This window comes from Mastigoproctus giganteus, chromosome 2, assembly GCF_048544385.1.
Source record: "Mastigoproctus giganteus isolate SK-2022 chromosome 2, ASM4854438v1, whole genome shotgun sequence".
Taxonomy (NCBI): Eukaryota; Metazoa; Arthropoda; class Arachnida; order Uropygi; family Thelyphonidae; genus Mastigoproctus; species Mastigoproctus giganteus.
In genome coordinates this window covers 62,715,765-62,739,773 of record NC_143576.1, presented here as the reverse complement: position 1 = coordinate 62,739,773, position 24,009 = coordinate 62,715,765, and the positions used below count along the sequence as shown (strand labels likewise).

At 38.3% G+C, this 24,009-nt stretch overlaps 1 protein-coding gene across 1 annotated transcript in view; it reads right to left on the bottom strand.

Annotated features, from left to right (window-relative positions):
• Positions 1-24,009, bottom strand: part of LOC150089320 (sodium channel protein para-like) — a 2,114,826-nt gene that overhangs the window by 1,720,633 nt on the left and 370,184 nt on the right. The window contains exon 4 of the mRNA XM_090389008.1: positions 9,991-10,409. Within this exon, the coding sequence (XP_090245134.1) occupies positions 9,991-10,290 (300 nt within the window). The 5' untranslated portion in view covers positions 10,291-10,409. The remainder of the gene's footprint in view (positions 1-9,990; positions 10,410-24,009) is intronic.

Here is a 24,009-nt window from a genome sequence, read left to right as displayed (position 1 = left end):
TTTAAACCTGCCAAATAACTGAATCTTTCATGACGACTCTGCTCCTTGTCATCAAGCGAAAAGTGTAAGTAGGCACTTCTGTAGTTACTTAAGCTACATTTCTACATTAGAGGTTCGACAGTAATGTGTTTACATTTGTTACAGGTGAAAAAATGGTTGGAAGAACGGTCTATTACAACTCTTAGCTGGCCAGGAAACAGCTCGGACCTGAATCCTATAGAGAACTGTTGTCATCTTGTGGAATCTGCAGTTGCCAGAAAGAAGCCAAAGACCCTTCTTGGGCTTCAGGAAGTCATAATTCGTGTTTGGAACCACGAACTATGAGTTAATTATCTTCAGAAATTGATCTTGTCAATGCCTTCGACGGTGTGCTGCTATCATCAGAGGCGGTTCGACTAAATATTAGTTTGCACCTAGTGAACTTTTCATTTGTTTTCCATTTAAAATGATAAACTGAAGCAAACTGAGGGCTTCTGATAAATTTCAGCCATAATTGTCGTGTTTACCAAAACTGTTGTATAAAGGTTGCAAATGCTCATTTTGGAATATTTTGAGAGAACTTCTCAAATATTACTTAGCTTTTTCTTACCTATGAATAAATATCTTTTGTTTATATTTCCATCGCGAAAAAGGGTTAGAAATGTGAAATTCCCAGGGGATGCATTTTCTTTGAACAGCAGTGTATTTGTGCTAGGAAAAAAACACAGGAGCATATTTGAAATTGGGGCACAAAACTGGGTTTAGAAAAATGTGTCCACATATTTGATGGAAAGAAAAAAAAAAAAAAAAAAAACCTTTAATTTTGTTGAACAGTGTTATTAGCTTATGTTTCATTAAACCTCGGGAAGACCAATTACGATTACTTATTTCCCGATTAATCCTTCTGCTTTGAAAATAAGAAATCTACATAAATGAACGTATGCTTTGGGCATTACTCGAGAAAGAAAAGTCGATCTAAATATTCACTGCATGTTTTGTTGGTCCCTACGGAACTTTCAGGCACAGTTCCGAATTTATAAAACTCCTCACACAGGTATCCCCCCACCAAATGAATAGCTAGATAAATCTAACCTTATAGCCACACATCACGTGAACATCAAGTGGTGAAGTTTTGGAAAACACTTCTTGGGTACAATTATACAGATTTTTAACTCATGTGGTTCATTATTTGATAATCGAATGCTTCTGAAATGTAACGCAATGCGTATACAGTAGAACCTCAATAATCCGGAACTTTTTGGATATTTCTCCGCGGGTAGTCGTATCAGGGCAGTGGGAAAATAGGATGGCAAGACTTTAAAAAAAGCAACTCTGACGCGAAATTTATGATAAGGTTTAACTTTCTGTTTTATATATTTCCTACACTGTATGTTCACTATTACTACGTATTGTCCAGCAAAACAAGCAAATTGACCAAAGAACACACGCAATTTACAGACACAATACATATATGGTAGAATTTCTGGGTGATCCTAAAATATAATTGTTTTGTTACTATGTATTTACAATCATTCATTCATTCATTCATTATAAAATCATTCATTTTGCGAGAATTTCAATTACAGGTTCACGGTGTAGTACCTATAGTACAACCGTATTCATTTAGTTTTTAAAGCGATTCCCTTATTAAAATCAGATTTCACTGTTTATACAGCATACTAAAAATATTGGAGAATCGCAACAACAATAGCAGATGAATCATTCAACAGAGCGCCTTTTGTTTCTTAGGCAATTACGTTACTCATTGGAGCAAATCGGCAGTACATGTTAACATTTTGCTGAAAGCTGGCGACTATCGTTCTGTGAGATTATAGGGATCAGAGTTACTGCATTATCTAATAACGGTAATAAATTATCCCTGAATACTTAGACTATATGTATAAACATCAAAAACAGGATTTGACAAAAATCTGCATGCTATGTCCCGAAAATGCCGAACTGAAGAGGTTTTGTGATGGATTTATGATGTATAACCTATGGTTTTTCATTCCTTAATTTAACGACAATGTGGCCATGAAGAAATGATGTAGGCAGTGGTATTTAGATTACACCACAGATAAATGCCAACTTTCTACTTTCAAAAAGTTGGTGATCAGCAATTTTTTATGCAGGAGAAAACAAGAGGTTTTTGGGTGAAAATAGGGGGGAAACAGGGGTGTTTTGCAAAAAAGTAGACTGCTTCCCCTGAAACAGTCTACTTCCCCCGGACATTTTTTAGTCCACACTGCGCTAAAAAAATAACTTCTATTGGCAGAATACACATTTTACATTAAAATGCAGCCATTGATGAAATTTCTGCTACCTCAGCATTCATAAGATTATTTTTAATGGTGACTTGGGCACCATGTAGTTACATGCAGACCAAAATTACTTACTTCACAAAAAAATATAATATCTTGGTTTAGACTCTTCACGACCTTTGGAGTAGAAATGCCCATGAATAAGTCAGAATCTATCAAAATTTTCTCTCTAAATAACCACTCTTATACCACGTGGGTTTTTTAAAAGTTAGTATATCTAGCCTTATTGACTAAATGTACTATATAATTAGGTAACCTTGCCAGCACCCATTATCAGAGGCTCCCGAAACGTCACCTAACTGTATAGTTAGGTGACGTTTCGGGAGTTAGTTTAAAAACACCTAACTGTATAGTTAGGTGTTTTTAAACTAACTTTTAAAACATCCACGTGTTATAAGAGTGGTTATTCAGAAAGAAAAATTTCAGGGGAAAATCACCACGTAACGTAATTTCCTAATTGTATTAAATCAGAATTATCCTTCTAGTTCAGTGTAATATGGTAATCAATTTGAAACATGGAAATAGAAAACCTGAAAAGTGCTGGTAAAATAAATTTGCACTTAATATTATTCGACATATCTACCGGTAATTAGCTCAATACATGAATGGGAAGCATTGGATTGCAGAGCTGTGTTCGGATTTTCAAATGTTGGCATAACATTTAAAAGAAAGAAGCAAATTGCTTTATTCAAGTCAGAAGAAAGAAAAAAACAGATTTTCTGCATGAGTGAAAATAACATGTATAAAACTATTAGTTTACTTTTTATTTACTTTTATTGCTTTTAATAGTTCTTTTTCTTGAGTTCTCAATTTGACCTCTTTCACAACTTTTAAATCATAAGCTAGATTTCAACATGAGTCAGTGCCACTCACTAGTAACTGCATGTTGTACTTTTAAATTTGGTGACTCAGAAAAGTGCTCTCATTGCTTTTTTCGTCACTTCTAAGTTCTTATTTGAACATATTTGTCAAAAGTTGCCACTGTTCTACCAGTCTAGTTACACATTTAACCAAAGACAATCAACGTGTATACATGCTTCATAAGCTTTTTTTACTTCAGTGGCGTGTACCACCTGAAATTGTTTAACTCCGTCTCTCCTTTTAGCACTTCTTTCTAGACATTTATAAATTTCCACCAAGTATTCATCCACTTTCACAGTTTTCTTTTCATCACGCAAATTAATCAGATAACAAGGACAGCTTATTATCATCAATTTTAAGCCTACCATAACAAGGAGCATTAAGAACACTTAAGTGCCACAGTTTTTTTGAAGGAATCCATATTCTTTCAGGCTGTTCAGATGTCCAGTTTTGTTCCCTGTAGAGTCACCTTCCAATGCTGGCACTGAGAGCAAGCAGCTTTTGATTAACGATTTTTCTTCTTTATTACGAAAGGTCACCACAATGTAATACAGCTTCTTCTTCTTCTTCTTAGTTATTACTATCCCACTACTGGGCAAAGGATTCTGCCAAAATCTCTCATCTTTTTTCTGTCCTGTGTCATGGTTGGTCAGTTTCCTTCTGCAAACTCCTTCAACTCGTCCTACCATCTCCTTTTTTTTTTGTCGAATTCTGTTTCTATGTCCTTTCAGTGGTATCCATTCAGTTTCAGCTTTACTCCATCTATTATCTTCTTTTCTCATATGACCTGTCCATTTCCATTTTAGATGTTTTGCTTCCACTATAACGTCCTTCTTTTACGTAATTCCTAACTCTTACTTTGCGTGACAGGCCCAACATGCTTCTCTCCATTGCTCTTTGTTCTACTTCTTGCACCATAGTAAGGGACCAGATTTACTCGTACGTACATGTATTTAACGGCTTTCTTTTTAAATAAACCAGCAATTCTCCCTTCATATAGTCCCTAAGCATCCAATATTTTTCCAGCCGTTTTTCAACCTCATATTGGTCTCGTGTGTCTGGCGATCATGAAATCATGGCGGTCATGAAAAGACAGAATTTTCCCCAGATACGTGAATTGATTAACAAATTCGAGAGGTGTGCCAAGCCCCTCTTCCTAAAGAAGTTAAAGGCCTAGTCCTGCAACCTTTCTATGTTACCTTTGGTGGAAGCCATCAGTATTAAATCGTCGGCAAAGGCCATTGCATTAATCCTCTCGGCCTTGAAGTCAAAGCCTACCTGAACTGGAAGATCTTTTAACGGCAAGTCCACAACTAGATTGAATAGCACTGGAGATAAAGGATCTCCTTGTCGCACACATTGAGTGGGTTTATAGTATGTCATGTTTTGCGACTCGTAAACTTCTAGAGCATTGTCCTGCAGGGAGATAACATAGTTAATAAATGTTCCAGAAAATCCCTTTGTAAGTAATGCATCTGTCACCGCCTGGTAGGAAACTTGGTCAAAGACCTTCTGAATGTCAATAGAGGCCAGGTATAAAGGTCTAAGTTCTTTTCTTGAACATTGGAGAATGGTGGATAATAAATACACACTCTTAGCACAGTCATTAGAGGTTATGAAGGTCCGATGACAAATGGTCAAATCGAAGCATCCTCATTACCCTCCTGCACAGTATCTTGTGAAATAGTCTCACTACCACTCATGCCACAGTTTTTGAGATTTTTTTTGTTGTTATTTGGTTTTTAGGAGCATTAGCAACTAACGCATTGCTCCGGGAATATGCGGTGGTCATTCCCTGACTTTTCCGCATCCTCCGTATTTGGTGGTCACGGGCTCGAACCTCGGTATAATCAAGAAGCATGTGCTACGCACTGCTGACCACCTTGATGCCACAGGAACAGGTTGATAGTCGCCTGTGAGATGGGGTTACTCTTCTTAGGATCAAGATGGTATATACTGTGTGTTAAGAAGAGATTCAGGTAAGGTGTCCAATAATAGAAAGTTATGCAAAAGGTGGATCAAGACCTGTATGGGAATACTTTTTAATTGTACAGGCGATATCCTGTCGGGCCGAGAACTAGTGGAGAGAGCGGGGTAAGCAGATCTAATTTCATCCGGAGCGATGGCCTATAAAGCAGTGTCGCGAGTTGTTCATTCTCAGTGGAATTCGGCGGGAGAACCCTGCATTTGCAGGATTACACGGGAGACTGGAAGATGTTGGTCCATAACAACTTGGTCATAAAATCCCACAGGAGGCGGAGCATCGGCACCATCATCCAGAATAGAATGGGCGCATCTCTTCCCCTTCCTATTATTATACAGTCTCTGAGTCTTAGCGTATTCCATCTTACGCATGTGCATTGGGGATTTCCCTGGATTCCCATTTTAGATGGAGGCACTGGCTTACGGATATATCGGTCCAGCTAATGGATGTCGAGTCGATAAATCCAGAGCTTCAACCATAAAACTCTTTAGCAATATATGATTATACGCTGTGTCAGGGGGAGCCGTTAGCAATCTTATAATGACCTCCGAGAAGATTTCTGTCTAGCTGGAGGAGAGCTCTTCCATAATTCTCTTTTCGCTATGGTTGCGGGGATGTTTACAACTGAGTTAGTACCCATAGTGCTAGTGTTATTCGATAGTTCAGCATGGGAAGGAATTTCTTCAGCCACAGCAGGGCCTCCCAGAAATAGTTGGTCTAAGATATCGGCATTAGTCTTCCTTAAACTACCCCACTTGTTTAACCAAGGACTACATGCGACATTCCTGCTTACAGGGAATGGTTCCCTGAAAGCAAAGATATGCCAACTGGACTGACTCAAGATCCTAAATGAATCTATGAAGCCGATGAGGATTGGGCCCATGTCCTTTAGGATTGCCCCAATTACCATCCCTACAGATGTATATTTATGACTAAGACTGGTCCTATAAACTGGGGAGATGAGCAGTTACTCATCTCTGACGAGATACACTGCATGGCCTTCTCTGAATTTGCTCAGAAAGTTTTAAGGAAGAGACCATGATGTGACCAATTGACTGTGATATCCCCTGCTTAGACTACTTCTCCGACTGTGACAATCATCGATAACTACAAACTCCAATGAAATTGGCCTGTCAGAATATGTTTCCCACCCAACAAGAGTGTTTATGTCAAGTTGGCTACTATAGTATATTAGTTTGGGTTTTTTTTTTTTTTTTTTTTTTGTGTTGTATTTTCATATGTAACCATAGGTATCTAACGTGTGACAGTTGTACATGTGATGGGTGTCTGTTCTCACAAAAGGAGATTAACAGTATATCGGTATATTAGGGGCGTGAAAGTGTTGATTCATATGTATATATGAGCGAGTATACGTGAATGTGAATGTACATTTGAGTGTATGTATGCAAATATGCGAGTACAAGAATGTATAATGTGAAGGTGCATGAATGAAACTATATATATATTACCGGGTGGGAAAGAGTCCTCTTAACCTGGGGATAAAAAGTGAGTGCTGTCCTATTCAGGGTACTGTACTGGGTGAGATAAATGTGTAAAAATGGCGAATGAATGGGATTTATTCATGCACTGAATATTTAATTTATAAAAAATTTTTTTAAATAAAAATAATAATTATTATGTAAATATGAATGAATGCCACAGTCAACTCTGTAAACTATTTTTATGGAAAATGAACAATTTTCGCACATTCACGCAACTCAGAGTTCACTGACGGAGTCAAAACGGAATCTGAACAATAAAATACCCTCGAGCTATTTTATTAAAATAAAATAACCGTCGATCTGCCACGGCTATTTTATTGTTCAGGTTTATTTTGGCTTCGTCAGTGAACTCTGAGTTGCGTGAATGTGCGAAAATTCTTCATTTTCTGCACAAAAAAATGTTTCGAACGTTTCTCCATGCTGTTTTTGTCATATCTTCGCTAAATCAAGCTTTTTTCAACTAATGTTTTTTTTTTTGTTTTTCGAAATACTTTTGCTGCATGGGTCTGATGTTCTTAAGGGAAATATGGTAAAATTTCAACTTTCTCACCTTGTAAAACCATGTGTTTCGAAAACAGACGAGTGTGATGTCGTATACAAACCGTTTTTGAAAGGTTTCAAAAATGGTCTTGCGAGTTAATTTCTCCTATTTTTTCTAAACTACGGAAATTTTCATGTTTCTTTTTTTAATGTGTAAACTGAGCATATATCGGATATACTGACGATCAGTCAAAAGTTTTTAAAGATGAATAACTGGCACAACTGTCTGATTTGTAAAACATTCACGTTAGGAATGAATTTTTTTATTTTTGCTAATATGGTGAAGCGAGAGTTCTAGTTTAACAGTATCTGGGGAAATGTGGAGCATTCTTCTAAAAGTTTGACGATTCCAGTTGCAAAAATTTGGTAAATATAATTTCAACTATTCACAGTATTTTGAAAATAACTGGAACAATCACCATGTAAAAGCAGTAAAAATTAAAAACGATTGTGTAAGTTATAAGCGTGGTCTGTAATATTAGTAAAATGCAGCTTTTGTTCTAGTAAAAACGTGCAAAGAGCATGTACAATGTATGCTGGTCTAACAGCCATCGGACGGCACTATTTCTGCAAATATAGGCTATTTTCACTCGAAATACTGAAATTAAATGTGATGACGCTTCAAATGCATACGTTTCCAGTTAAAAATTATCTTTATTTTTCCTGTGTTTGCTTCAAATTTTCCTTTTTTCAAGTATAAAGGAAAGGTGTATCGGAAAATGATGAATTATAGAAAAAACTCGGCATCCGTTGATACATCACTGAGGATTTTGATTGTAATAGTGGCATTTTTTTATTACTGCAGATGTACACTACCACGGTTTGAGAACTCTTATTTGCTCTGAGATTCAAAATTATATAAGTTTCTGGATAATTATGTGGTGAATTTTCCTATTGTGTTACACAGAATATAAAGATTGCCAAGGTGGTTAATGATAGGAGTCAAGGAAGAATACTACTACAACAAGACCTAGAAAAATTACGCACATACGCTGAGAAGTGGCAACTGAGGTTTAATATTGATAAATGAAAGGTACTGCATACTTGTTCCTTGCATCACTTTCCACTACTAGCACTAATACAGTTGAAGCTCTTTATGTAAGCGATCCTGCTTTAAACTCGGCCGATTTCCCATAACCTAATGCTATTTTACATTCGTCATAACGACTCTGAAAGACGAACAAATTCTCCATTACCCCCTAAACACACCAATTTCGAGTGGTTTCCATCATTCTACATTATTTTAACTTTTTTTTTATTGAAGCTAATGATAGACGAGTTAATTTATAAAAAATAATTTATTGAAGCTAATGATGAACTTGCAAGCTGATTCTGAAAAATCACTAGTTGATACAGAAATTAACTTCGACTTTCATTATACAGTATGTATTGACTGTATTTTATGCTGAATTGTCGATCTTACAACTGCGTTCTAAGATCGATAATTCAGCCATCCTAAGAGTACATTGTTCATCATTCTCGAGATTCATTGTTCACCACTTTCAAGATCGAAAAAAGATTGAAAGCTCAGAGAAATCTGCTGTACCGTGTTGGATCAAAGTACGATAGGAAAGGTATCGAAATCACGTGAATGTTCTCTTCTAAGGGCTCCTGATGATACGTGCAAAAAACGTTCCTGTAAATGGAAGTCTTTTAAAAACAAAAGGATGCATCGGGTGAATATTGAATATTTCGAATTCCAATGGATGGTTGCAGAAATTTAGGACTTATTATAGACTAGCTTTCAAAAAGCGTATTGCGAAAGTGCTGCTGTCGACACTGAAGCTACGACGAAATGGAAGGTGAGAAATGGAGAGAAACTGCAATTTCAAGGTGAGAAATGTAGTGGCGGAAAAAAATAAAAGCAAAACAGGATTACTATTCTATCTGCAGCAAACATGTCTAGAACCGAGAAGCTTCCTATCTTAATCATCAGAAAAGGCCATAAACCCCCTTTTTAAAGGTTTGAAGATACTGACTATATGTCTTGAAAACTAAAAGGAAATTATTTTGGATATCATCAAAAAATCTACGAAGAATTGATCAGAAACACGCAGATCGGAAGATGAACGGGGAGAATATAAAAAAAAAAAAAAATTGCTGTTTGCGGATAATTGCGCCCTCATTGCCAAGTGAATGGCCTACGTTCCCCTGGTGAGAGACCAAGCAACCAGAGATACCGTCTGATCCCTCTTCCCCGACACTTCGGAGCCTATCGCGATAGCGGATTCAACGATATGGTAGTTTCGCCACTGCTACCTGATTTCTTCGGTCTGAAAGTGGTTCTATAAATGGGAAAATGGTTTGAGCTTAATTATTGCTGTGCATTAGGAGAAATTCATGAATACTTATAAATGCAATACGAGAAGAGTCGATTATTAGTCTCTGTCTGTTTTTTTTTTTTTTTTAAACTTGTTTATACAAATAAGAAGTAAATTCTTTAATGGTGGATTTGACTAAATGAAGCATCTTCACATTTTTAAGCACATCTTTATTGCTACGAAAGATATTGCAGCAATTCCTGTGTACCCCTGTTGCACAGGAATCATCCGAGTAATACATTCTAAAACATGCACAGGAATCATCCGAGTAATATATTCTAAAACATGGCGAAATTAAAATAAAAACTACACATTTAAAAATGAAAGGGAAGGGAAATAATAAAATAATCTACTGTTGAGAAACACTTGCATTGTAAGTAGAGCAAAAATACAAACTGTACAATAAAAATTCTTGGGTAAAGTTCACGTGTAACGTTACATAGATGGAAATGATGTTTGGAAGAAGGAAAAATGAAACTTACTCGTTTATTTTCATAGAATTTGTCTATGTCTTCGATGGGCGTGGCAATGAGCTCCGGGGGAAGCTCATGAAGTAGTAGTTTGGGCAAGGGCATGCCGGCTTCCAAGTTTGGGTCGCTCTCCAAAACTTCCGCGTGGTATCCATCAGCCTCCCCTGAACCCTGCCCAGGCTCATCCGTATTATTTTGCGCTTTCCGGGAATTTTCCTCTGCGATCCGCGCCTCGATGGCTGCCAAGGATTCCCTGGTAAAGGGACGGAATAAGGGCACCACTTCCTCTTCTGACGGCTCGTCTGCCGACATGTCGGAAGCGAGCGTGTGCTACGTGCGCCTGACGTCACGTGGCTGTGGCGGGCTGGCCAAATTCGTGGCCGCAAATCTGACCGTAACGACCTTAACTGAGGCGTTGAGAGGGTGGGAGCCTGTGAAAAAATTATACATATAATTAGCACAGTTTCAACCTTTCCTACTAAAAATAGTTTCAATATATAGCAAAATATTAAGGATTACATTTCTTTTACTGCAATACACGGTTACAAAGTATGCCACTTACTTATTACTAAATATCACTGAATTTCTCGTTTACTCTCGTAATCATAAACACGTGTACCACTCAATGCACTCCTGGTTTTTATGGATCGCGTATGCCTTTGAACTGAGAGTAGACTTATGGCGTTTTGATACCTATTAGGGCGCGCTAATGGCTATCGCACACAAACGAACGTACGACCCTCGCGGTTAGCACAGCAGTCACGATCGTTGTTCTTTCATACCATGTGCAGAAGGCTTCAATTGGGTTCAATCCCACAATGATGGGAGGAATTTTTATGAACTTCATTCATAACGTGATCAAGCCAGTCTCTGGCAAAAACTGCACGATTTCCCCCACCTCTACAAGAAACATAGAAACAGAATACAGTGGCGTACCTTAGTTGCTATGGCGCAACAAAAAATAATAATAGAATGAAATAAATTAATTAATACAGATAATCGGAAACTCCGGATAATCCACAAAATGACAGAAAATTTCGTTTACCAAATTTTATTTAAACGTCATGAAAACGTTAATTTATTTACATAATACTGCATACATATTTATGAATTCAGGAAAATTTAATTATTTTTCTGCATTCATAAATGCAGCGATACAGCGAAGTTTGGTTTTCTTTTGATTTACCCTTCTGTGAATGCTACTATGAATGTGTCTGCAACAGCACTCATCATCGCCTTGTCTCACGTTGTCGAATAGACACTGAAGCTGGCACTATAAAAAAAAACTGTCACACTAGGGCCACCCGAGAGCGTTCTCATCTGCCTATGTGTAAAATGTTTATAATTTGCGTGTGTTCTCGAGTTTATTTTCCTTTTTGCTAAACGAAAAACCCGAATTTCGGGGGGGGGGGGGGGGGCGAACAAGATTCCACACGTGAAATCGACTAATTCAGGCACGGAATGAAAAAAAGGCAAATAAACGGAAATACCACCATCAGCCGACAGGGGAGTGATCACATCGGAAATCTGTAATAAGATCACAGCTTTCTCTAGCCATCTCAACCATTTCGGTCTCAAACTGAACCCCCAAAAATCCGTTATTATGGTTTTTTCTCTGAAGAAGTGTCCCACATCCATACAACCCTCACTGCAGGGTGCAGTTATTCCAAGTGTTACTAAACACAAAGATCTCGGTGTAACCTTCGACCCAAACCTTAGGTTCAACTGTCACATCGAATGTGTTCTACGCAAGATCAACCGAATGCGCTGGATTGCCCGTCAACATCTTCTTCATAACACAGACGCAAAAACCACAATCAGATATCTGGAAACCATTGTGTATCCTACCTTTCTGTATGCCTCTGAAATATGGGCATCCGCAGTACCTTTTCTCATGAAGCCCATCTTCGCCAGTGAATACTGGATATTGAAGTGGGCAACCCACAAACATCGACTCCCCCCTCAGCAGAGGACCACCAGCATAGCCGACCAACTTCAAATCCCGCGGCTGCCTCAAATAATCAGCATGAGGAGAACTGTGACCACAGTCAAAATGCTGGTTGGCAAAATCAACTCCCCTGACTTCTGGGATATATGCCAGTGGCATGTTCCACTTCCGTCCTTACGAGCCACCCCTCTTCTTCAGCTACAACGGAACAGGCTGAAGATCAGTGACAGATTCCTACCTGGACAAGTACTTCCTACAGTACAAGCCCTGCTAATGATCGGAGTTGACCTCCAGAAATTCGCTTCTGATCGCAATTACAGGCGCTCGTTGGCCGAACTTGTTCCCTTTTGTTTGGCCCCTGATGTCGACTCATACTGATATCTCCATCTGCTATCTCCTATGAGGTGCATAACGGCACGTCGCAGGCAAATCGACGAACTGTCTTCACAAGAAAATGCAATACCGAACAATAATTTGGCACTGTGAAATTTTCTGACTTTTGTGAATATGCTTAAATATGTGATTTGTACATATGAACGTGTACATACCTTGGTGTACTGTCTGCCTCACAACTATGTACATACTCATATCTATTGAATGGCTAATGCTACGTTTTTAATTGTTATGTAATCTTTTATACTGCACAAATTTTTATACTGTACATATTTTTATATTACCCTATATCATTGTCAAGCCCCTGGCCTCCTGGCTGTGGCGGGCACATTATTGTATCTTTACTGTACAATAAAGATTTTCTTCTAAATTCCGCGCGTCACTAACGGGATTCGAACCTCGATCTTTTCCAGCTGGTGTGGGGAGGACGGTGATTGCTAACACGATGACACTCGCGCAGACCAAGTTAAATAAATAAATAATCTTTATTGCCATCACGGCAGGTTGCCAGGTATTTACATAGTACTGTAAATGGATATTTCATATAAAAAAACGGAACAGGTACAAACACAGTATATAAGTAACAAAGAAAGGAAAAAAAGAACAAAAGAGCATATCCCGTAATGATAGGAAGGGGTACAACAATGAATTTGTGTACTGGGTCGAAGACTAAAACCTATGGAACGCTGTGGCAGATGCCACAGCGTTCCATATACATGACGGGCGGTCCATTCACATCTGGAGGTACTGAAGCTAGATGCAAAGCGACAAGCGTTTGAATGGAACAGTCCAAACAGTTATCATAACCAGTTAGCCGGGGAGCTTGTGATAAGGAGCACAAGGCGGCTATAAGCTGCGTTGGTGGTAAATAGATGGAGATCAGTATCGAGTTCTTGGATTCTTTGAAAAGTGAAGCATATATGATTCGATAGTAGAAAACGATCCGCTAAGGCAAGCCTGTTGAAATGCACAATTAAAGTTTACGTTGATCTTAGAAGTATAGAGGGGGACGCCATGAACATATGTGCCATTAGCCGGTGACCATTTTAGTAGTGAATACTAGTCTTCTGTCTTCAGCCAGTTTTGCTAGCCTCCTCAGCCCCAGCTCATGTGCATATTGCTCTTGTCCGTTGTGGGGGGGGGGATGTTAAATTTGTGGGTAGCCCATTTTACCAACCAGTATTCTTCGGCGTAAATGCGCTTCACGTTAGTGTGAGCACTCGATGGCCAGATTTACGCTCCATAGAGGATTCCAGCATAGAGGAAGGTGATTATGTATTTTTTGAGCTAGCACGTGCTCAGGGACGTAGAGAATTTGGCACTTCGCTAGTTAGCACTTCCGACGGAATTTATTAAGTGTTTTTTCGATATTACAGCGAAATCGTAACTGAGAGTCGAAGACTATGCATAAGTGTGTGCATGATCACTTTAATATTTGGGATACTCCAGTTACTAAATGTGCCCATGCAAATAGTGAGAAAATAATCTAGGCAAATTTTTGTGAGAGAAGATAATCTGGACCGATTTACGTGCGTTGATGGAGTGCCAGAAGCATTAAAGTAGTTTTCGAGTTCCCGGAGAATTCCACTGATGTTAGCGTTGATATCTGTCACCGCTAACATCAGTGGAATCATCATCAGCATAACACATGACGTTTAGATTGTTCTCAATGAAGGGAACGATAATGGTTGTGAATAAAATTACAGAATGTGACCCCCCCCCCCTGTGGTATCTCTGCAATAACGGTTCTTGAAATCGCGTGCTCGTCAGCTTGGGGGATTACGGTTCTGTTGCAAAGAAGGACACTGATGAACCACAGCACATCCCCATGGATTTCGAAATATTGCTCTAAGGGGGTGAAGAGTGTCGGATGTGGATAGTTCCGTGGTGGCTATATCAGCGTTATCCTCAAAGCTTGAAGGATGGCAGATGTAGTGGAAGCTAAGGTAGCAATGGTATATCTACTAGAGACTGCATAATGTATCTGTGGAAGAAGTGCGGAAGAATTGTGCGACTTAGGATGGGAAGCAAGACTTTCTTCAAAAACTTTAAGAGACTTGAAGAGTAGGCATTGCAGAGGTCGGTATTGGCTGTTGGTGTTAGCTGATTGAGATTTTGGGATGGGTTTTATTATGTAGCGATTCCACAGAGTGGGGGGGAGTGGGCTGGGAGAGGATTTTATTAAATATTGTGGTTAAAGTATCGCCAAGATAAGTGTTAAAATACTTTAGCATAAATTGAGGAATCTTATCATCCCCCCCATTGTAGCAGTCGGGAATCTGGCATTAATTGCAGTGATTAGCTGTTGCTTGTTAACCTCACTGTGGCTAGTGGGCAAGTGAAATGAACGTTCTCATGAAGTTGTAGCTGATTGGGGATCTCCGGCTGGCTGCTGGAGAATCTAGCTACGTAGCCCATCCATCCTTAGAGTTGATGGGCAGGAATAATACACAGCTTTTCCTTTTTAATGATTAATTCTAGATGCTCCTTGATGGCTGCAGCTTTTTGCCGCCTCTAGAGAGCAAGAAGGCAATTCTATGTTTCATACTACCTTCCATAAAAATTGCTCTTCAATGGTGGGGTCCACCAGGTTTTAGAATGTGGTGATTTTCTTGGAGGAAGCGTTGAAATTGTTTGGATCCATTTAGTTAGAAGATATATTGTTATGCTAAGATCACAACACTGAAGAGTTGTGATCAACCATGAATGGCTGAGACAATTTCAAGACAGCAAGCAGGGTTCAGATATTTCGGTCCTGTTATGGTTGTTACTACCCCTCTGACTGTGCTTATTGCAGTTAAGCACGGGTATGCTGAAACGAATGATGATGGGGTCATGATCAGACTGGAACTGCTCTTCGACGCATTCCTCAACAACACCTGCAAACGGATTCAATTTAAAAGAAGACTGGGAAAAGAATATTAAAATTAATTGATTACTAAGAAAGGTACATTCCACATATTTGCTTTTTGTTATCTAACTTATACTGACATTGACTTTCGTGGGCCATAGAAACCTCAGTTAATCCGCAACCCGGATAATCAAGAGTTTACCTCTTTATATGAAATATAACTAATTTCTCTAGCGATCCGAGAAATAATCAAAAATAATCTTAAAAATACTGTTATCGAGAATTATCAGTAATTAGTTTCATCACAGCACTTTATGGTTACAAGCAAAGAGAAACTTTTTTAATATTTGCAACCCTCGACATTACTCTATCGAAAAAAGTATCTAAATGAACGTTCAAAGAAAAAAGAGAAGTTGCATCTCATGAAGTTTCACTCATGCATCAAGAAAATAATAATAATAAAATAAATATAATGAGAACTATGTGTCATCAATTGCTTACAAGGTCATATTATCCGGATCCAAGCATCGAAAAAACACGGAAACACGGCAGAAAACTGGAAATCACCCGATGATTCTATAGCTACTTACTTTTACAGACATTTAGAACACGATCGGAAAAATTCCTCAAGCACAGAGAAACTAACGGATGCATGGGTATTCGTTTCGATAATAAGTTCAGTAACTGGACAGTAAAAGCATCACAAAACTCCGGATTACAAGGGAGCATCGATTTTTGCTATGGCGTATTGCAGTAAACGGTAGCGCTTCTAGCACTTTACTGGCAACACTAAAACTCCCGATTTAGAATCCAAATAATTATTTGAATTCTAAATTCGAGACGAAAATCGCTGCTGATCATAATAAATCATGAAAGGTTAAGGAAAGATGATTACTTTGTTATTATCTCTTGTACTTAGACATTATCTCAGCATAAAGTATCTTACTTCTAGGAATTTGATAAACTTCACAAAAATTTATTTTTGTTAAGTGACGACCCAGCTAAGCTATTCAACAGCCAACTTTTTACTTTAAAAAATCTGGAAATCAGGCGTTTGTAAAAAAGAGAAAGACCAGGAGATTTAAAAAAAAAAAAACTTCGGCGTTTTTTAAAGTCCACACTGCACTAGAGATTACATTTCGATGGAGAAATACACGTTTTATATTAAAATGCAGCCAAAGGACTCCTCCTCATCATCAGCCATTTTCAATCCACTGCAGGATGAAGGCCTCCCCGGCAACTTTGCAGTTCCTTCTGTTTTGTGCAATGGCCATCCACTTACTATCCATGAACTCGTGATTGTTGTTTTCCAGGTTTTCTTTTAGTTCCTCTTGGGTAGCATTCTGTTATTTTTTTAGTCCATCTGTCATCATGTCTTCGAGCTGTGTCCTGCCCAAGACCATTTTAGTTCTTTAGTTTTGATAAGAATGTCCTTTACTTGAGTTTGCTGCCTAATCCATGTGTTTCTCTTCTTATCTAACAGTCTGATTCCCAATATAATTCGTTCCATTCTTCGCTGTGTAGTTCTTAGCTTCTCTTCCATTCTTTTGGTGAGTGCCCAGGTTTCCCTTCCATAAGTCATGGTGGGTAGTATACATTGGTTCATTATTTTACGTTTCAGACAAATTGGGATATTGCTCCTCAGTATATTATACATTATTCTTTTAAACATTAGCTTGCCTAACAATTTTTTGTCTTTGTGGTTCTGTTCGGATATCCTATTACATATCAACTGATTTTGATTGCTTTAAGAAAGATTCTGTTACAGACTCTGCTCTCTACAAAGTGTCAAAGGTTTATCGATAAACTACTACTTGTGACCTGTGAAAACTACTATCACACTAGTGATGCACTTCTCACGAACCAGTTCTTTCTACTTCCAATTGTGATGCGTAACTTCTGTATGCAGGATATCGTCATTGAACTCTTTATAAGAAACAACAGTAACCGAGTGGTCAACGGATAAGAACACGTGAGCCGGAGTTATTACTAAATACGGCATTTCTCTTGTATTCTCTCTTTGGACCTCTGACCGCCCTGTTCGTTCCGCAGTATAAACAGATAATTTATGTATTTCATTTTTTAATTTAATACAACAGACGACCCAAAGCTAAAAATGGTGCGCAGGTTTCATTATGATTTTCACTTATTTATTCAATTAAATTTTGTAGATTGATATGCTTTTATTTAACTGACTGTGCAATTAATATGTATCCATCTTTTTAAAAATTGTGTAATATTGTATTAGTAACTAACTTATTATCTGAATTTTTATTGCATGCATATTGCCCTTGCCTCATATTATCTATGACTCTTTGAGGGGGCATATTGCGGAGGGAAATGGACCATAATCTGCCACGCTGATCCAGTGAGGGTTGACAGATCGACCGTATTTAGCAGTCAGGGGCTTGAACCCCGGTCTACCAAAGGGCGTGGGCTACTGCACTTCCGCTCCTGACCACTCAGCTACGGAGGCCTTTTTTTATTGCAGAATATATGTGCAGAAATTTGTGTTTAGCCAGCGAGTGGTTAATTGCTAGAACAAACTTCCATTTGTCATTATAGTTGATAGTTTAAATAAATTCAAGGGAGAACTGAGCAAACTTTTGGAGCGAATGGATAGATGAATGAGAATTTTTATTTATTTATTTTTTGGCTGATGCTGTATAAAGCTTGCTTTCTTGCATCATATGCCACTGCTAATGCTAATACTTGTACTCCATCTTAGCCCAATAAACCGTTAAAGCGATGGATTTTATTTCAATAAACATATTTATAGTAATAATAACTAGGGGCTCTGCCACCTGCTCGCTTTGCTCACCAACCCCCCCCCCCCCGCGCACGCTTTTCTACGTAATATATAGAGGTATCGCGGAGTAAGTCAAATCTTTAAGTCGAAACGGACTAAAGTCCTACCTCAGCAATAGAATAGTGCAGGTAACCAACAAATACCAAACAGTCACCAGGAATATACTGCGAAGCTGTCCTTAGGGCTCTGTTCTTGGGCCATTTCTTTGATCCATTGTCTTGGACGAATTCCTGGGAATGGATCTCGGCGAGGTCAAGCCCCTGGCCTTTGCTGATGATCTCGTACTGGTTGTTCATTCTGGTACAAAAGCCACATTGGACGTACAAGCCAACTTTGCACTGGGAAAACTTCAAGACTGGGCTGCCATGCACAAATTAACAATCTCCAGTGAAAAAACAAAGTCAATCCTTCTAAAAGAAAAGCTCCAAATCCGACGGCCACCAGTGATGAAAATTAGCAACACCCCAATCCGTCTCTACACAGAAATAAAGTATCTAGGCCTGTATCTAGACGCCAACTCATCCTTCCATCCCCACTTAAAATACCTGTCTTGAAGTCTATCTAGGTCTCTCTGAAGAAGCTCAGCTTGACAGTGATCATTAACTACTCAGCATGGTTTCGTAAAGGGAAAATCATGTTTAACAAATCTGGTTCGCTATTTCGAAAGGGTCACTCACGAGCTGGATTTAGGGAATAATTTCGACATTGTTTATTTAGATTTCAGCAAAGCTTTTGACTCAGTCCCACATGAGCGGTTGCTTTATAAGCTGGAACAGGTTGGAATCACTGGGAAAATCCTTAGATGGATAGAAGGATGGCTTCAGGGCAGGAGGCAGAGGGTTGTGATAAATGGCTATTCCTCAGATTGGGTTGATGTAAGAAGTGGGGTTCCCCAAGGATCAGTATTAGGACCACTGTTGTTTTTAATTTTCATAAACGACATTGATGAAGGGATAGAGGGCGTGATGTCTAAATTTGCAGATGATGTTAAAATTGGGAGAGTAGTTAATGATCACTGTCAAGCTGAGCTTCTTCAGAGAGACCTAGATAGACTTCAGGAATGGTCAGAAAAATGGCAGCTGTGCTTTAATCCAACAAAGTGTAAGGTATTACACCTGGGAAACAGTAATCCCAAAAAAACTTATTCACTTGGTGGAGTTCAACTAAAGCCAGTACTGGAGGAAAGGGACTTGGGTGTTACGATACGGTCAGACATGAAATTCTCTGAGCATTGTAAACAGGTTGCAAGGAAGGCCCATGGTGTCCTATCAATGATCTATCGAACTTTTGCAAGTAGAGATAGGGACGTGATAATCCCATTATATAAGGCTTATGTTAGACCACACTTGGAATACTGTGTTCAAGTATGGAGACCGCACCTGAAGAAAGACATCGAGCTTCTTGAAAGGGTGCAAAGAAGGGTAACTCGCCTGGTGAGATCGGCAAAAGGGCGTCCTTATGAAGAAAGACTTCGAATATGTGGGTTGCAGAGTTTGGAAACTAGACACCTTAGAGGAGATTTGATTGAGGTGTTTAAGGCTCTGAGAGGCATCAGTAAAATGAATGAGGACAAAATTTTCAAGATTATAAATGATGCTAGAACTAGGGGACATAAATTCAAGTTACGGGGGGAAATGTTTAGATTGGATTGCAGGAAGTTCTATTTTAGCCAGCGAGTTATAAATTACTGGAATAAGTTGCCTTCATGGGTGGTAGAGGCCGACAGTTTGGGGAAATTCAAAGGTCATCTGGATAGTACTTTCGGGTAAGGGAAGCACATAGAATGATAGGTTTAATTTCCTTTTTATTTATTTTTTATTTTATTAATTATTATTATTTAGTTATTTATTTTTATTTTTTTGTTTTTATCATTGTTTTGTTCGGATTTATTTTTTTTAATTTTTTTTTTTTTTTTTTTTTTTTTGGCTGGTGCAGCATAAGCCATAGGCTTTCTTGCACCATGCGGCCGTTACTAATACTAATACTACTCTACCAATTTTAACATCATCTGCAAATTTAGACATCACGCCCTCTATCCCTTCATCAATGTCGTTTATGAAAATTAAAAACAACAGTGGTCCTAATACTGATCCTTGGGGAACCCCACTTCTTACATCAACCCAATCTGAGGAATAGCCATTTATCACAACCCTCTGCCTCATGCCCTGGAGCCATCCTTCTATCCATCTAAGGATTTTCCCAGTGATTCCAACCTGTTCCAGCTTATAAAGCAACCGCTCATGTGGGACTGAGTCAAAAGCTTTGCTGAAATCTAAATAAACAATGTCGAAATTATTCCCTAAATCCAGCTCGTGAGCGACCCTTTCGAAATAGCGAACCAGATTTGTTAAACATCATTTTCCCTTTATAAAACTATGCTGAGTATCCTTGAGAATTTCAATTCGATCCAAATGATCCTGAATTCCACCCTTGAGCATTGCCTCCATGATTTTCCCTACTACTGAAGTCAGATTGACAGGTCGATAATTTCCAACTTCACTTTTAGAGCCACCCTTATGTATGGGAGATACATTTGCACTTTTCCAATCCAAGGGAATCTCCCCAGAGTCTAATGATGCTCGCATAATTAGCCTCAATGGTTCAATGCACTCGCTTGCCGCCTCTCTTAAGATTATAGGGTATATTCCATCAACTCCAGGAGCCTTACTGGTCTGTAGGTCTGGAAAAGTTTTTTCATTAAATAATCTTGTGAAATTTTAATATCATTAATTACATATTTTTTAACTTCGCTTCCACAATTTCCCATTGCCACAAAAGGCTTTTCATTTGTAAATATCGATGCAAAATAACTGTTGAGTTCATCTGCAACGGCAGCTGGTGTATTTATTACTATCCCCTTTCCCTTACGTAAAGGTCCGATCTGGTTTGTCCTGCTCTTCTTGGCATTTATATATGTGAAGAATTCTTTATCCCCCCTCTTTGCTCTGTTTGCTAGTGATTCCTCATAAACTGCCTTTGCCTGTCGAACCTTTTCTGTGGCTCTATCACACATCACCTTGTAGCTGTTATAGGCTTCAGTACTTTGTATTGCTCTGTAACCTTTCCATGCCACCTTTTTCTGCTCAAGTAATGCGGCAACTTCACTATTCATCCAACTTGGAACCCTTCTCGTGGAGTATTTTTTTAATGGTACAAATTTGTATATACGCATTCAAGGCATCTGTGATTAATGTTTTAAAAGCGTACCAGAGTTCAATTGTATTCATTCTCTGCGCGATATCTACCCAATTAATTAAGACCATGTAGTACCTTAAGGCATCGTAATTTCCTTTTCTGAAATTAAAACCCTTTTTTTTAAACCACAACTCGACAATCTAAGTACCGCTAACGTTACGTTAGCTTTGAGCCAATAATGAGAGACTTGTAAAGTAAGTCCGCATATCTCCTACAGTTAATGTCATTAGTGGCAGTGTGTACAACAATATCACCCTTTGTACCCTTAAAAGATAACTGCACTAAAACGTCATCAACTTTTCCCCCTGGCAGACATACCCTTTCCTCTTCCACATCCTTTTTTGCACAATATATTTCCGCTTCCCTGACAATAGAGTCGGCAACAATAACTAGCTCAGGAGAGTACTAGTTCATTACTTCCAGGAAAACACAACGCCTATCTACCAAGCCATAAGAAAGATATATAAATGGCACTAACTATTCAATCTTAATAAGAAAATCCAACTCACACAGATAGAGAATCCCAGTACCAAGCCTTGGGGCCAATCCAGTCAAAGTTATCCGATAGGTTCGTACCCGTGCAAATGCTGCAGCACAATAAACTCCTTGGACGGCGACCTCTGCAAGTCGATAAAAAAATATAGGCAGAACTTACTCCATTGACTTCCTTCTCAGGACTACGTCGCAGGAAATTAGAACCTGCTCCCGTGTACCTGTCCATCAATGCCATGGATCCATCACTACATTATTCCAACTTTCTGCGCCTGCTCGGATCACTGTAAAAGGACTGCTCCCTGGAGAATAATCTAACTTAATAACATGCTGTTGTGTATATATTTTCATGTGTAAATTGTAATTTTTTTCCCCAATTTGTAATCTTTTTCTCCAAATCCTACACTTGTATAATTAGCAATAATATTGGTTTTTTTTTCTCCTATCTCATCCTTGTTTATTACATTGTATTAGCCTTTACTGTAAACCCCTGGCTTGTAGCCGTGAAGGGTATGTGTACGGCGTGTGCCTTTTGTATGCAATAAAGAGTTCTTCTTCAAAGACAGAAAGATGGGCGAAGAAGGCACTCCATGGCAGACACTACAATGACCTCCGTCATGACGTGGTGTTTCCATCATAATCAAGGGTTGCGTCTGTTCGTCTGGGGTAGGTGACATCATCGGTATTGAAGTAATTTTAAGAAAAGAAAGGTATAAAAACATTCTTGAACATAATTTTGCAGCTCTAGACCCGCCCCCTCTTCCAAATAATATGCAGTATTACTTGGAAGAGGGGTCTACAGCTGCACACTCCCTTTCCTGCAAAGGCACATGGGATTTCTTCAGAACCACAGTTCTAACATTCATCGTACTCCATAAGAACCTGCAAGGAAGCTTACTTGACAAAATGTTTTAGAAGCTCCGCAATCAAGAAGCAGCAAGGAGTTACTTCCACGACAGCTATTACAACCTAATCCATACAGATATTATTTTTGCTGAGAACTCAGCAAAAAGAATATCTATACGGAATAATAAGTTCTCAGCAAAAAGAATATCCCAAACCTCTTAATAAAAAAAAGTAAATCCAGGGAGTCCCAATCAAAATGATCTTTAAATCTAAAATTAATTTTTTAAAGCCTTAATTTAAATTTAATAAGCAAGTAATTAATCATAACAATTAGACAACTAGCAATTTTATAGGGATATTATCAGTTAATTTATTTTATTTAATAGTAGCAGTACAATACAATCAATTATTAATTACTACATATGTTGATCTAATAATTCGTAACAGATTAAAAAGTTTAGAAATATCCACAGAGATACTCTGCTGGTCCTCACCCTCCCCTGATCCTCAATCTTGGAACCATATTAATCATCCATAACATATCCCTGTACCCAAATCTTCCAGGTTTTCCACGCAACAACCTCCCATTGGCTAAACTAAGTCAATTGCAACCTATATAAACAGTCAATCCACTCCTTACAGCCCGTTTTCCCCCAACCTGACCAAGAGACTCCACTCCCGGATCACGTTAACAGGTAAGCCCTTCCAACTAATTTAGAGAGTAATTCTATGATTTTTCATAAACTATCTTTATTCTATCTTTATTAATATAATAATTATTTCAATGAATAATATATAAATTAATTATAATTAATAATACCTAAAATTAATATATCTATTCTATCTTTATTAATATAAAATATCTTTTTATTGATTAATTAATTGAGTTAATTAAATTTATAAGAAAAAGTGGAATATTAAGACAATCGTACAGGTAAAGGAGTAGAGTATAATTAGAATACATTATATTGTAAATAATAAAATATCATTATTAAAACTTGCAGTACCACTCCTCAAACAATGTTCTATCCCCCATACGGCTGACGAAGGGAAACTGAGTTCCCGAAACGTAACCATAAATAGAATTACATTTATTATGGACAGGTAGGAAATATGATAAATTCATACATTGCTTGTTACAACAGCCCATCACAGCACTTTTTGGCAGTGCATATTTTTAAAATAAACATAGGGAACCTGTCGGGGCCGATCGTACATTTGTTTGGCAAGGAGTTAATCGCATTGATGAGATCCTTTCTAGAAATAGTGACGTTGGATAAACCATTCCCACAGACGCCGCCTCTCGCTAAAATATGTTGTGCCATATCATCCAGCTGACATTCTTTGCTTTATATTCAACTGGACGCTTTTCAAAGCACTCTTTAGCCCAGTGTCTGAATGTGGTTTCTTCCATTTCAAATTTAGTAACCTTTTTGCTCATGGTTCTTTTTTAATGTCGAAGTGTTCTAATAACCTCTTCGTAGCGTGCATGTCGTT